At 40.5% G+C, this 14,724-nt stretch overlaps 1 protein-coding gene across 1 annotated transcript; it reads right to left on the minus strand.

The window, feature by feature from the left end:
• Positions 1–2,935: 2,935 nt before the first annotated feature.
• LOC131882405 (uncharacterized) lies at positions 2,936–5,902 on the minus strand. The gene is made up of 2 exons (XM_059229542.1): positions 4,771–5,902; positions 2,936–4,455 (listed from the first exon to the last, which is right to left on the minus strand). The coding sequence occupies exons 1-2, from the start codon at positions 4,972–4,974 to the stop codon at positions 3,130–3,132; spliced, it is 1,530 nt and encodes a 509-aa protein (XP_059085525.1). The 5' UTR covers positions 4,975–5,902; the 3' UTR covers positions 2,936–3,129.
• Positions 5,903–14,724: the final 8,822 nt, after the last annotated feature.

Here is a 14,724-nt window from a genome sequence, read left to right on the forward strand (position 1 = left end):
TCTGTTTCACTCAGTCGGTTGTAAAGTCATTTTTTGGAAGACTTTATCATTTTGTCTGCCATGGTCAAAATTCTCGCCTCTTGAACCCTTCGTGAAAGAGTCAAAAAGGTCAGACCTTGATGATGTATTCAAATAAGGACTAATTTTTCCCTCGGTACAAATTTTCATGTCAAATATGCAAAAACGCTCAGACCTTGAGAACTGGGTGTTATCACTTGGCATGGAATGTCCCACGGATTAAATGTACTTTGTGAGTATGTTGTTCCAGTTTAAACAATGTTCTTCCGATCAATAAAGCTCTCCTCTGCACAGAAAAACGTCATATTTTGCTAATGATGAAATCTTCCATCTTATTGTGATAAGAACATTTGTCAGAAGGTGTGATAGCAAGCTCGAGATGAATGAAGACATACATCCTGGGGATATCCCGTGGAAATCAAGAAATTTTTGTAATAAATCATCTTGGTATTTTCCAAATAGCTTTAGGGTACTTATTTATTAATGAGTTTAAGGATGTTAATCTGAAAAAAAATTGATTTCATTACATGTAATTTTCATGTCAATAATCAGAATTTGCCAAAGTATGCATCGAGCAAGACTTGAGCATTTTCAGGCAATTTTACATTGCTCATAGCACAAGTCTGATGCAAAGTAATTGTGTGCAGACTCAATTTGAGCATTCCATGAAATTTTCAAGAATTTCACTTAAATAATTTAAAATTGATCAGTTTCATGGTCATGAAATGTAATGAATTGCAATTCGTCTCCATTTCAGAGAGCACCACGAAGTACCAATGAAAATGAATCATTACTGACACTTTCTTTGGCATCAGGTTTGTCTAAAACCAAGCTTAATTGAACAATAGTAGAGGATATAGAGTGATTCAAAACTATGGCGAAAAACAATCAACTGACGTGATTCAATGTAATCATGGTCTAGACAAGGTAGTCAGACTACTTGAACTATCATATGCCAATAAAATTTGTCAATAATTCAAATAGCCCTGTAGTTCAAGCCAACAGTATTTTAATATTGAGCTGTGATAACACAACGGTGTCAAAGCAACAACAGAATGACACATGTTTGAATCTTTAAGATAGCTCGTCCGACTTATGCAAATTTAGTTAGCTCACGGTGCGCGATGGTCCAAATGTTTGCCCAGGCAGGAACCACTATAATATGGACGGGGATGCTTGGATAGAGAAATGACATTTCGGAATCGATTACAAGCATTGCTTTCTTCTTCATATGAGTGGTCTCAAGTTGCAACAACTACATAATTCAAATTTCAGGACAACCAAACGACTCGATCAAAGGTTATGTATGCCCTTTCAAAAATTATTATCTAACTACAGAGAATGAATGGGCTAGCCCTTTTGTGGCAAATCATTCATTCATCACCCTTTTCCGCACTTTCTTGGGTTTGGTTTTTCAAGGGCTTTTCCAACCGCTACAGGGAATGTAAACCCAAGTATCATTAAAATGAAAGGTTATAATTCGTCTGCTTATTACCTTTCAATCTTTATATGATATTTGGTCTACTAACGTATTTGAGTTGGCAGACCGAGCTAGTCCTTGAACGTAGGGTTGATCTGGAATACTATCTAAAAATTTGTCCAAGTCTGACTTGAAAGATACTACCGGATAAACAAGGCCTACGTATTCCCTACGAATATTAGAGGGAAGCAAATTAAACAATGAAGGAGCCCGAGAAAGAAGAGAAAGAGAGACTGTGCTTTGAGAGGACATTACTTTTGACCCAGTCGTTCAATTAAGTTGAAATTTGAAACATGCAATATCAATGAGCTGTGGCCATGAAGGAAAATACAATGTCTTTGTGTGGATTGAATTCTATCTTTGTCTCTCCGAATTTCCCAACAGTTGAACAACGATGGAAGATATAGTTGGGATATTCGTTGTTGCTTTCAGTGATCTCTCAAAAAGACTAGGTAAATTGGTAACTTTCGCAATAAAAAGTAATGAAAGATATCTTTTCATCTCCGCTAGCGTTCACGCCCGAGCACGAGCTACCTCTGTCGGTTGATCATAAGCGAGGTCATCTCTCGGGTCGACCGGCTCGACCACACACTTTCAACCTGTTTTTTTTTTCTTCTCTTCACAATTTCGTTCACTTGCTTCCAAAGTGATAGTTCTAGATGCTAGCATCCCCGTCCATATTCCAGTGGTTCATAACACAGATAATTAGAATGACTAGATCTCGAATTGGCCCGACCTTAATACAAAGAAAAATGGACTTAGCATCAGCGGTTTTGTAGTGAGAACGCGGGACTTCAGCGGTAAACTCGCTCACAATCTGACTACGTTTTCTAAGCTTGAGTCACTAGATACTACAAGTTATGTTTCAGTTGATGAAGACAAACGTTCGCCAGTTTCTCGAACTACTGTATGCGAAGTGTCGTCATTACATCAGCTGAGTTTTGCCTTATTTTTTTTATGCGGGCCTTGTCTATGTACAGGATACGACAACAAAGACCAAAATCAGGGCGACAAAATTGATTTTTCACTCCTTTTCCTTGATTACTTTACAAGCATAGTTCATTCGGCCTATCAAGAGTGATAGGCCGAGCCAGCTTCCCTTCCACGGCAACGTTACTGCATACAAGAAATAAACCAATTATGCTTTCCCGATAAGTCTATTTTATTCTCCCGAGCGTTTAAAGATGGCTCTGGAGCACAACGTACATTTTTTAATAGAGAGCTAGACCTTGTACTGAAGCTGAATTCCAGAACCAGACAACCCTTCCTCAATACGCTTCGAAAAGAAACTGGTCTTCTGTTATTAGATTAAAGACCGCTTGGTCCGTGACTTTTGGAAGGCAAAAGACCGATCGTTGCCAAAAAGAGTTGTCAAGCTCTGTTCCATTCACTCCCCTTCAAAGAGACTCCTTTTTCCAAGTATTGTGGAGGATGATCTAAAATTCCCAGTAGCAGTTTTCCTCCTCATTTATTGGGCTCAGCCAGTGAGTCCTACGGCAGATAAACAAATTGTATAAAAATATCAACGAGGTTCTGAGCAATAGATTAATCCAGCAAAAATAATGAAGTTTCTTCTCTGACATTTTGGACTGGCTTAAGGCCAAGAGTACGATATGTGGCCCCAGTTTGCCTCAGATATATGCAAAAAGGAGAATGAACACTGGGACAGAAATAAGAAAAGTCACATAAATGGACTTTCGAGGATGACAAATGCTTTCGGCCACAATAATACGATGGCATTCCTCCAGCGACGAAAAGCCAACCAATGCGTTGCACGGATCATTTTCTTCCTCGGGGACTTCCAAAACCACGTGATCTTCGGACCAAAATCCAAGTGGCAGCTCACACACCGTCGTATTGGTGCAATTTAACACATTGCTGCTCACATCGAAGGCGGTCTTGTGGAGATCGAAGGTAGCGAATAGGAAGTTGTCGGTGATCTCATTCTCATTGGCGAAAATGAAGTAATAGAACCCGGTTTCAGCCACTTCGAAAGAGATCTCGGTCTGGATCTCTCTGAGATCTTGTTCGGTGGATCCAGCTTGACAACGGGTAGCTCCATTTAGAGGCACATTGTACATGAGGCCCTCACAAGCTGCCAAGGCCTCCTCGCTACTCGACCATGACGATCTCACTTCCTCTCTGGACATGTCATTCTCAGTTTGCATGTCAAAGCGACCCTGGTCCCTGAGATTGTAGATGCCCTCGGGAAAATTGTCCGTGTCAATGACTTCCTGTCCATGAACTTCTTGATCAGTTTGAGTGATCTCATCTTTTATTCTGCTTTTGCGGCTCTGAAGGTCTCTTGAAAGTCTTGGCGTTGTTGTTTCCATCGCGTTGGGGAATGTAGATTTCTGTTTTTCTCTCATTTGAAAGGCCTCGAATTTTGATCGGATTTCCAAGTCCAGAAGTCTCTCCTCGGAATTCGGGTCTTGATTGAGCCGCTGTAAGATCGTTCGAACGATTTCGTGTTTTTGTCGAGTGTCCAATTGATCAATGATATCCAACAATGGATTTTGCTGTGAGGAATCATTGCCACTCCTCTCCAACGACGACCATAATGACGTTCTCTCATCCTTGTTCATCGTTCGATTGAGCAATGAATTTTCGGGTACAATTTCATGATTGAATTCAAATTCTTCGGATATCTCATCTGACTCTTCGATCGAGTCTAGCTCTCCTAGGTAAGCGCATCGTCTGGCATCTTTGAGACCTTTGACTACGATAAAACTGGCGCCTTCATGTCTTGAGCAAACAGACAGACGGACAAATGAGCCCCTCAAGAGGTAGAAGCCCCAGTATTCCTTGATATCATCTTGGAGCATCATTTTGCGTCTCATCTTGACATGTTGACGGTAGCGCTGGAGTTGGGGGCGCTCGGAGAGTAAGTAAGCATTGAACGAACCATTCATTCTTAGCTCTTGTTCCTGGCACCAAACAGTGGAAACACGGCTCTCCTGAAAAGAACAAATGGCCACTTGACCTTGAATAGGACCATTCGACAACATTGCGTAGCTGGGACAAGTCTGAGTAGCGAGACAGAAAGCAGGATCAAATCTCAATATTTTATCTGCCTCGCTTGAACATATTCGGTGTAGTCAGCCACCCACGAGCGATCGGCTCTGCATCTTTTTGGGACCGTTTGGGGGGGATCTTTTCCATGTTCGATGGTACATAGTGAGTTAGTGTTGGGCATTTCCCACAATCTAAGGGACTGTTCAGCCCACCCTTTTATTACACCAAGGCTATTGTTGGTGAGCTCTTTCTGTTACCTGATTCAGGAGTTTCATGTCTGCCGGTGACAAGGTAAAGAAATGTGGCTTCAAAGCCTGGTAACGAATGTACAATGGCACACAGAGGCACAAGATGGGCACCAGAATGGCGAACAAACAGAATCTGCACAATCGTTTCGGACCCTTGGAAGCGTTACTCCTCGAAGACCATTGCATTCGTTCCATTTGATCAAAGCGGTCCATTGTGACTCAAGCGCGAACAACAAACTTGAGCTCCGATCCTCAGGATGTTGTACCAAGTCAAGAATGGCGTTTTTCACTGCCAAACTTGAATGAATATACGAGTTTGACAAGATCTTGACTCCCCGTCAACGCTTCCCTGGGCGATTTATTTACAGCAAGTTGAGCCTTTTCAGCTTGTGCATGGCTAAGTTGACATGTTAGTTTCTTGTGGTTGTTGCTAGTGTTCTCTCCCTCGATTTTTCAAGGTCGCTCTGTATGGTACCAAAAATGCTTGACACCACGTTTTGTTTGGCAACGATGTCAGATTTAGAAAATAGGCTCAGCCTTCAAGGTTCAATGGGTTGGTTCTTCCATGGATTATCTCTTTCATCCGAGCCCTCCAGTCCGACATTGAAGTTTCGTTGGATGAGTAAAACACTTTTATTTTCCAGGGATGTTCCACTTGTTCCAACCACTCGCTTGAGCACTCCAGAAAACAAGGCTCTAATTGGATTATCCCCTTAATAGGATGGAAATAGAGCGTCGTGAATCAGCCTTTAACTTGAGGTGGATGGAAGCGAGACTAAGACTGCGGGTTGTCTGTGGGACCAAGATTTGGAGGTTCAGGAACTCTGAGGCAATTTGTAATCGTCGACGCCAATTACTGCGCCAAGGGCGCATCCACCACTGATCCTCCTTGAGAGGAAGACGGAAGAAACAATCAATCGTCGAATGCGGTCGAATTCAGCTGACATTCCCGTAAACGAATTGGTCTGAATGTGATGACCCGGCTTGATACTTACTCACTCAGCAAATGGCTCTTCTAGCTCTGCTTGAATTGTCACTGTCGCACAAAACATTAGAGAGACCTTGAAGTCCATCAGTTGTTGGTGGATCACGTTGAGGCGAAAAATCCTCGGATTCGAGCGAGTGCTCGGCAACAATACAATATTACCTTACTCTAGAGTCTTTGTAAGTTTGGGCTGAGTACTTGACTTTGTTCCCTCGCCCTTCAGACTTCACATTCTTGGCAAATCTAGAGCAAGGCCAGGAGCGTTCGAACTGCCTAGTGTACGTACTGACAGAGTTACGAAGATTCTTGTTTTCCTCGCTCAAAGATTCGAGTGCGACAAGTTGTTTTCATCTGGGGACTGTACAGTATTGCATAAGTACATAACGATGATCGTTCCACACCATATTTTAGAGATATTCGCCTGGATTAGGCAGTGAACCGTCTCTCGTCGTCGCAACGATGATTGATCACCATCTTTTCATTACTGACAGCATTGTCAGCACTTCTTGGTCGACTTGCTCCTCATCTGATAAGCTGAGAAGATTCTGTTCTGAGGGGATACGATTTTTCTATGCCAGGTTGATGTAACTAATAATACATTTTGGATATCAAAAGGGATGATCGATTCATCTATAAATGGGCACATTATATGCTTCTTTACTCACAAAGCCGCTTTCCGTGACTTTGGACTATATAGTAAGCGTCAGTTGTTCCATTTATTCCACCTAGCAGGTACATAAAACGTACAGGGTAAGGTACTAGTATTTGTGCACCAGTACGCCTTGGCATCATATAACGTTTTTCCTTTTTTGAAATTTCACATGATGTCAAACACGATGTTTGTCATTTAACTGTAAATTTTCAAAGTTAAACACTCGCCAGGTTATCGCCACAAACCACTGCAAAGGCGGCATGATTTTGGAAAAGACCACGTTGTACTGGAAGGCAATGAGTCAACAGTTATCTGGCAGTCTTTTTTCTATTATGAAAGTCACATGGATTTCTAATGAAATCGATCTGTACCATTAATATTCCAAGTGCTTTGATATGAGTATGTTTATAATGCTATGGCAATTTCGATGGAACTTATTTCAATGTTCACGATGTCGGCACCTAGCCCTGTACCTAGTGAAATTGGCTGTCTCTCTCTCGTTTTGTTAGCACATGTGCTTCACGCTCTCTCTTTCCGGCTCCAATAAGCATCTTTCCCCAAAGTACAACTGGCAATCGACAACACCGCTTTCTTTTCTCATTGGGGACAACCGTTACTAGTTATTACAAAAATGACATATCTCGTGTTTTTAGCGCGCATTTTCAAAAGATTCATTTACAGAGAAGTGTTTTTATTACGGAATTTTCGCTATTTTAGGTTTTTTTTCATATGAAAACTTGCAAAGTATTCCTAATTTCATTCGATGCATGTATTGAATTTGCCCGAAAATTTGATCTCTAGATGTAAATCAAAACCTTCACCAATCATATTTAAGAAAAGTTCGGTTGTCCCATTCAAAAGAGTAAGCCCGCATCATAATATTAAACTTGTACTCCAGATGGATTAGACTCATTTTTCGCCCCTTGATGCATCCAGACACGTTTGTTGGATATTCATGCGGCTCTTGAGTACGAAGACCTTGCATTCTCTTATTTGTGTCCCTTGTTTTCCACGACAAATCCTTCAAGTTGGCTTGGAAACGTTCATTTGATTGCTTGTCTAGTCAGCGAAATATGCCGCCATTCAACATACGATTCAAACTCTACTTCTCCATCTTTAAAATTGGCACAGAAAGACGTGGAAATTTTTTCTTACTCGATTGGGGCTACTTTTTCTTTTAAGAAAAGCTCCTTCTACTTGAATGTAATTTTTGACTAACGTCATCATCAAGTTAAACAAACATGGAGACTTAATTTATGCTGGCTCTCTCTCTATAAGTGACTGGAAAGCATCTGCCAAGTCATGGCTAGAAAATAAGCCATAATAGTAAATTTCCATCCACTGAGGAACAAACGCAAAATTTTCACTACCCCAATTGGGCTTCTTTCTGTTTTAAATAAACTCTACTACCACAAAAGAAAACTATACATTTCATGGACTTTACTTGCTCCTCATAGAGCTTGCTTAAATTTGGATTCCAAAAAGTTGACATTGTTTGTGACCTTCAAGTCAATTCTTTTTTGTCATCTTGTTGGAAGAGAAGCATTGGCAGGCCTTCACTCTTCGTTTCAAACTTGATGGCATGAAAAAGTAAACTCATCCAAAATGCTTTTACCATATCAACTCTCTGACAGACTCATTTTGCTAGACTTCATGATATGATATGTGAAGTCCACTTGAATAAATAACTATTCTTCCATAATGAAATCAAGGATGCTATAGCAAGGAAGCGTCAATTTTTATGATCCCCACACCTTCCCCCGTAGTTGGGCCTAAGCCGTCGGTGCTAGGAATTTCAAACGTCAATTGATATCAAATTTAGTACACAAGAATTTGATAAATGTCATTTTTGTAATCATTCATGTGAATTGCTTGTAACCAGGCGTATTGATATACCTATAATGACTTCTGACATGCCTTTAAGTACACTTACTGGCTGCTGCCAATTAACTGTATCTCTTGTCAAAAATAAAGATAGTAATGCCATTATATTACTGTTTAGCAATTTATTTAAAAAAAAGCTGAATTGTTTCGTTGATTGATTTGATATTGATGATTTGTCCTCAATCCACTTACTCTCCTCTTCTCTAGTTTTCCACACCCAGGGAGTAGGAAACCCTCGTAAAAGAAATAGCTACTCTTAACTCAATTCAATGGACTACCTTGGCGGGCTGATATAATAGTCCATGATTAAGTGCAGCCATATCAATCATGCTGCCTTTTATCCTTATCAAATATTTCCCATTGATTCTCCTTTGAAGCTATCTGAATTGCAAATCTGAGGGGTTTTAATCGTGGAAAATTGTCGGCAAGCTAGTAATTTCATTTATGTCGGTCTGTTTTCATACTTCCAAAATATTATGGATCCTTTTTTTTTGATGGGCAGGGAGCCTTCTTATGTTCTTCTCCAAGAGAAGCCCCTTGATCACTAAGACCCAAGATCAAGGCCTGCAGCTGAAAGAAAGAGCAAATTTTGGATCCATTAGTAAGAAGGAAGTCCTAAAGATGGTATTTACTTAGGCGGCCTAGACAACGGAATTCTTTAGATCCCACTCAACATCCTTTTCCCTCTCCTTTTCGTCTTGAGAGGATCCACAGACTTGATTGGGAGCACCAGATTGATTCCTTGGCCTTCAGTATGCAGGGCTTTGCGTTGACTCTGGGATTACGAAACTTTTTCAATCGACAGGATCTGGTTGAGTTTTTCATTCTGATATGCAAGCAACCTACAAGACTTCTTTTGTGTTTCCGTGTTCCTACGTAGATTGGAAAATTTAATACTTCTAGTTCCTTGAGCCTCCGTGACATCCAATGGCCGTTGTTCCATGTGTTCCGTGGATGTTATGGATAGGAGTTCATTTGATACCAAAAAGAGAAATAGGCCTCAGTTCAGCGGAAGCAAAAAAAATGTTCGTGGCTTTCCATTTCCTTTCTTATGAACAGAATGCATGTGAGTGCCTTTGATGGGGATATCACTGGATGGGAAAAATGATTTTAACCTCTAAAGATATTTCATCCCAATTGGAACATGGATCGCACTTGGCGTTGAAGATTGAGAATTCTCATTTGAAGACAAATCCCATGTCGTTTGGGGGAGGTTTGTAGAACCAAGATCTCTTTAGCTGATGGAAACTTTGAACATGAAGGGCCGAAAATGTGAAGGATGAAATTGATTTCTTCTGCCTCATTTTGGTGAAACAATGTCGATGGTGGAACAACTTTGGGACGGATAGTTGAGCTACCCAATGTGGCAACCTCAAGCATTTACTCTGAAGACAGCTTAGAACTGGAAATCCCACAAGAAACTTAGTCCAAATAGAAATATAATATTGATTGGGTTTCCTGTTACACCAAAGGATTGCCCTCGCCTCCAATAAAAGGATACGGCATCTGTTTTAGGTTGGATTACATTGGTAACAATTGATTCAGTATTTTTGGTTGTAAAACTACCCTCAAGGTCTTTGTTTTTCTCTGTTTTCTCCAGATTCCTAAAAGTTCCTCCTTAAGGTCCCTCTCAAGAAGAGATGACTTTAGAACTTTCAGGTGTTAACAAGCTCGTATTTTCAAGATTAAGTGCCTCAAACTTTTGATGGCCGCGAGCTTACTAAATTTTGGACCTTGATTGAGCACAATCTATTTCATAAAACTTCTTCTCAACCTTGATTTTTGGACTTTGTCCATAGAACTTTCATCAATGTTTTCAAATTCTTTTCCAAACATAAAATCTATCACCAATTAGGGACTACTAAACATACATATATGGATCTTGTTTTGGAGCACAATGTTCAGTGTTGGTCCAATTATTGGAAATTCTTCAAACTTGCCTCGCTAGTAAGCTTTGTGTGCTGTACAGTACACCTTGAATCTGATAAAAAAAATATCCGAAATACGTTGCATTATAGATTAGTCAGAGCACTTTCGATTTGCAAAAGGACCATGTTTACCGGGGGTCATGTCCAACTATTTGTCCCTCGGTGGAACTCAAGTCAAATGAAACATCCTTGGCCAACTTAAATTTGTTCCAAACTTTTCACGGGCTTAACCATGATAAAACCAAGCTGGAGTAATGGGAAGTCAGGCTTAATTTTCCTCAAGAGTGTCATACTTTTGGTTTGAGCCTCTGAGGATTGATAAACCCTGAGGGGAATAGGGATAAAGAAGGGCATAACGCTCCAAGCGTAATTTCCTTCAAGAGAAACGGGATGTTCCGACCACAGTTTCACGGCCAAGGTCGGACGGCTTCTTGATTTCCCATGGTATGGTGGGTTTGCCACGGTGTACGTATATTAATGATAGACAAAAATGATAGGGTCTTGTGTTTCACAGATTTTATAACAAGAATTCGTTACTTCATGAGCAATCAAAGTACGTTTAATTTGTTACTAGACTTTCTGACGCCATTTTGTAGAATTTAGTTGTTGTCTTTTTGAATGAATAGTGGACAGCCACTTGGCCATAAGCTAAAACTATCGTGGCAAAAGCGACTACCCAAACCCATAATGCGGATTACGTGATACATAATGGGGTTACTCGCATGAAACGATTCTTTCCGTTCCACTTATTGTAAAGTAGTCTGAAAAGACGATAATCGATTTTTAGTAACAACACTTTATTGGGCAGATTAGTAGAAATTGCTGTGGGGGTTATACTTGACTTAAAATCTTCAGTTATTTCGGTGACCCATACCCTTCTTCCATATGACTTAAAAATATATTCATTGATGCCATTCTCCAAGTAAAATCCTTCTCCTAAACTGTGGACAATCGACGATGATGGTTTGTAAAGTCTCCGTTTCAAAGCATTTCTTTTTGTTACGTCGAGTGGAATAATTGTGTCAAAAGTTGCTTCGCAGTCTTAGGTTGCACATGGATTCCTATTCATCGGGCTGGTCTTTAATGTCAGAAAATGGAAAGCATTGTTCGGCATTTCCGTCCAAGGATTTACGTCTCGGTTTCCTCGCCAAAATCAAACCCAGCCAATTGAGAGTGAAGCTTTTATTGACCGTAAATCCTAGAAATGGCTTCTTGGGTCTTGATAGCTTTTGAACTTTCACTGTTCCAACAAATACAAGCAACCCGAACCTGGAACCTAAAAAAATGGGATTTTGAACTTGGATAAGCCTTCCGAGATAGATCTTTAGTTAAGTGAAGAAGGTGCATTTACGAGTTATGATTCCCTCTGACATGGCAAACCCATCAGAAAATGCCGTCAATGTCATCTCTTCAGAATAAGAGGAAGACGGAGGAGAGTTGGATTTGATGTTCCAAATAGTCTCCATGGGTCCTTAAAGTGCAAACCAGTCATCCTCTTCCTTCCTCCTTTTCCGTGCGGTCTAATGGAATCCATCGAAGATTTCCAGCCATTTGCAGCTAAATATATTGCTCAAAACTTCCTTGCTACATGCACTAACCTCGATGGAACCACCGGAATGGCGGTTCTCTAAGTTCTCCACGTGACATGTTCCGGGTTTTGGTAGTGGATGGCCTCGAGGACGAGAGAAGAATTGCCAAGATTGGAAAACAACTCGAGGGAAGCCATCTAAATTGCATTCCATGTTATGCATCTAAGACTTCTCATTGTATGTGCCTTTCTAGAGAAGAACACCTTTCAGAATTTTTCTTGGACTTTCGGAAGGACGGGTAAATAAGAAGATCCTATCTTGCATCTGACTTGAAGACATGACCTCTTCTTCTAATTGTCGCAACTCTTCACTTTTATAGTGCACTCATTGAAATGTTCTGCATTTGATGGAAAGCTAAATTTACTCTTCCAGCCAAAAATGCCAAGAGCTTGTTATAAAACAAAAGTTTTTGAAATATGTTTTGGAATAGGAGCGCATTTGCGTGGAGATGACAAAGTGTGACACCTTTTAGCAACACAATTCAAAACTGTTCAACATCAATGGACCATATGTATTGAGCTAGTTTTTTCCCTAGTGTTACATGACGATACAAAACTTGAAAACTAAATTTACACCTAACTAGCCCCAGTTTTCCACATGGATTTACTTATTCGCCTTGCACATAGGTGTTCATGGATCATTACAACATTTAAAGCATGGATGCAGATAATCCTTGGATTTTTTGATTGTCGATCCCGAAGATAACACGGGTTTTGAGGTTCACTTACAAAAAGTTCGAAAAAAATCGAGGTCACGTTTTGAACACCTGCTAACGTTTAGAGCCGAGATTGGCTGTTTAGCTAAAAGTGAACTAAAACCGGACGGCAATTATTAGCTAGCTTGGTATCTGGACAATCGTGCAATCTTTGGTAAGCCAACTTGTACTCTAGGTACAGGTGTAGGGAGCCAACTGGTCTCCTCTCAAAACCATTAGTGTCTTGTCTCGTAATTTACGAGGCGAGTGCGTTTCCCTCACATGTCCCATTGGAGTAAAAGAAGGCCAGTTTTCTAGCTCCTGTATCTGCAAACGAAGATATGCGAGGTGAATCTACATATGAGTAGTACAGGGCGCCATTGCCATTAGCCAAATGGGAGACGGTGGGCCTCAAACAGGTACCTCCATCGGTCCAATTTGGATCATTCCCACATTTCGTCGAGAACCTTGTTCTGACTTTTTCTCAACAGAGTCTAAAAACCCTGACTTGGTTCTACTTCTTAGTTATGGAATGGCTCTGACAGCACAAAAAGTTCAAGCCCAAGCAATTTATCTCACCGTCGGGCCGGAATCTCGAAAGAGCCTTCCCTTGTTTTGCTCACTCGTTCTTAATCTCTCTTTTCTCTTTTCCTTTTTCTTATATTTAACTCGGAAACAAAGGCAATGGTTGTTGTTCGAGGCCATCATCTCAATGAAGTTCTCACCCTGTTTCTAAGTTGGTCTGGATGAGATCATCGGGAAATTGGTCCAATTACCAACCCTTTTCCATGCAGCTTTTGCTACTTTCAAGTTTTTGTTGCCCTCTTTTGAAAGGAATTGCGCTCCTCTTTTGTTCCCAAAGTCTAACGAGAAGTGAAACTTTACCTAACAATACTGTTAGAACAAGTAAAGCTGATTGTTTGTTGCATAATGCTCTTGAAGAGTTAAGCATTGCGGAGGTGTGCTGATAACTTTTCAATGCTTTCTTCTTCAGCATCTCCAAATTGTAAATGTGGTTCATTTCTTCATGACAAAAATATCAAGTAGCAGTACCCACAGCAATAAAAAAGTTATTCATGGTGTAAAAATTCATCTAGCAGCTGGAGAAGAAGAAGAAAAATATCTTAGCGCCATCTATCGGAATAAACATACTCATTGATCTGTGAGCTTTGATCCCCTCCAAGAAAGTTTTCAATGAACCTAGTAAGGAGCCGAACTCAAAACTTGAATGAATGAGGCGAACGATGACTCGCTGAATATTTTAAATGTGATGAAAGAGAAGTTCGGTTGTTGGAGCAAAAAAACTCTTTCGATTTCCAGCGTCTAAGGCCCATTTCAAAGAAAAAGGGGAAAAACACATTTTCGGTCAGATTAGGAACCGCCAACATTCAATTGATCCATCAGTTGGAGAGGTAAAGATTCCTACTTGCCCGTAAGCTCTTTGATATGATGGTCAGTGGATTCTTCTAGGTAGAGTTTGGTCAGAGGAAAATCCGTTGCTTTCGTAGGGCTTTCTCTTTGCCACGAAGCCTCTTATTTCAAGCTTTTTGCAAACCTCTTGCTCGATGGATTTCGAATTCACAGAAAGCTAGAAAACTTATCAAATAAATGGAAACTTGGTAACCCAATAGGACGAGTACTGTGGGGAATTGTTCCTGATGTCAAAAGAAATGTCTTTGCCTCGCTTTCGGATGTCGGTGTTTTTTTTATTGGTCGCATTGCGGTAAAACCGAAGACCCCATCTCTGACACCAAGACTTAGTTGCTTGGACTTTGAGGGTGACATCTTCAAAGTCAACGAACGAAGAAGGGCGTCTAGGCTTACAATACTGTACTGTAAGTGGAAAAATTGCATCCAGTTTGACCCAGAAAGGATGCCCTTGTAGAGAAAGAAAAACAAAATGGATCGCTTAGTTCAATAATTGTAGTTGTGATATGTCGATTTTTAACTTGGAACAGAGCCCTTTGTATGAAATCGTCAAAATGACACTCTAGTCTCGAGTTAGAGGATTGCTCAATTTTAACACCTTGATGTGAAGGAAAATAACTTCGAACCGTGGAACTTCATTTTTTGCATTCACTCTGACCTTTGCTTCTAATAGTAAAAGGGGATCTCCGAAGCCAATTCAAAATTTGCATAGCCTTTCTGGTTTGGTAAACGCTTGCCAGTCCCATATTTGCAATTTGTAGGCAGGTCATACATCCAAGAGCTGCCATGTTCATCCAAATGTA

The sequence above is a fragment of the Tigriopus californicus genome, chromosome 1 (assembly GCF_007210705.1).
Source record: "Tigriopus californicus strain San Diego chromosome 1, Tcal_SD_v2.1, whole genome shotgun sequence".
NCBI lineage: Eukaryota > Metazoa > Arthropoda > Copepoda > Harpacticoida > Harpacticidae > Tigriopus > Tigriopus californicus.

What these genes read in the sequence shown, in the direction of transcription:
- LOC131882405 (XM_059229542.1), bottom strand. Translation starts at nt 4,974, where the DNA reads ATGGACCGCTTTGATCAAATGGAACGAATGCAATGGTCTTCGAGGAGT. An exon ending in ACATGAAACTCCTGAATCAG is followed by an intron (nt 4,456 to 4,770) that starts GTAACAGAAAGA and finishes TGTTCTTTTCAG; the next exon opens with GAGAGCCGTGTTTCCACTGT.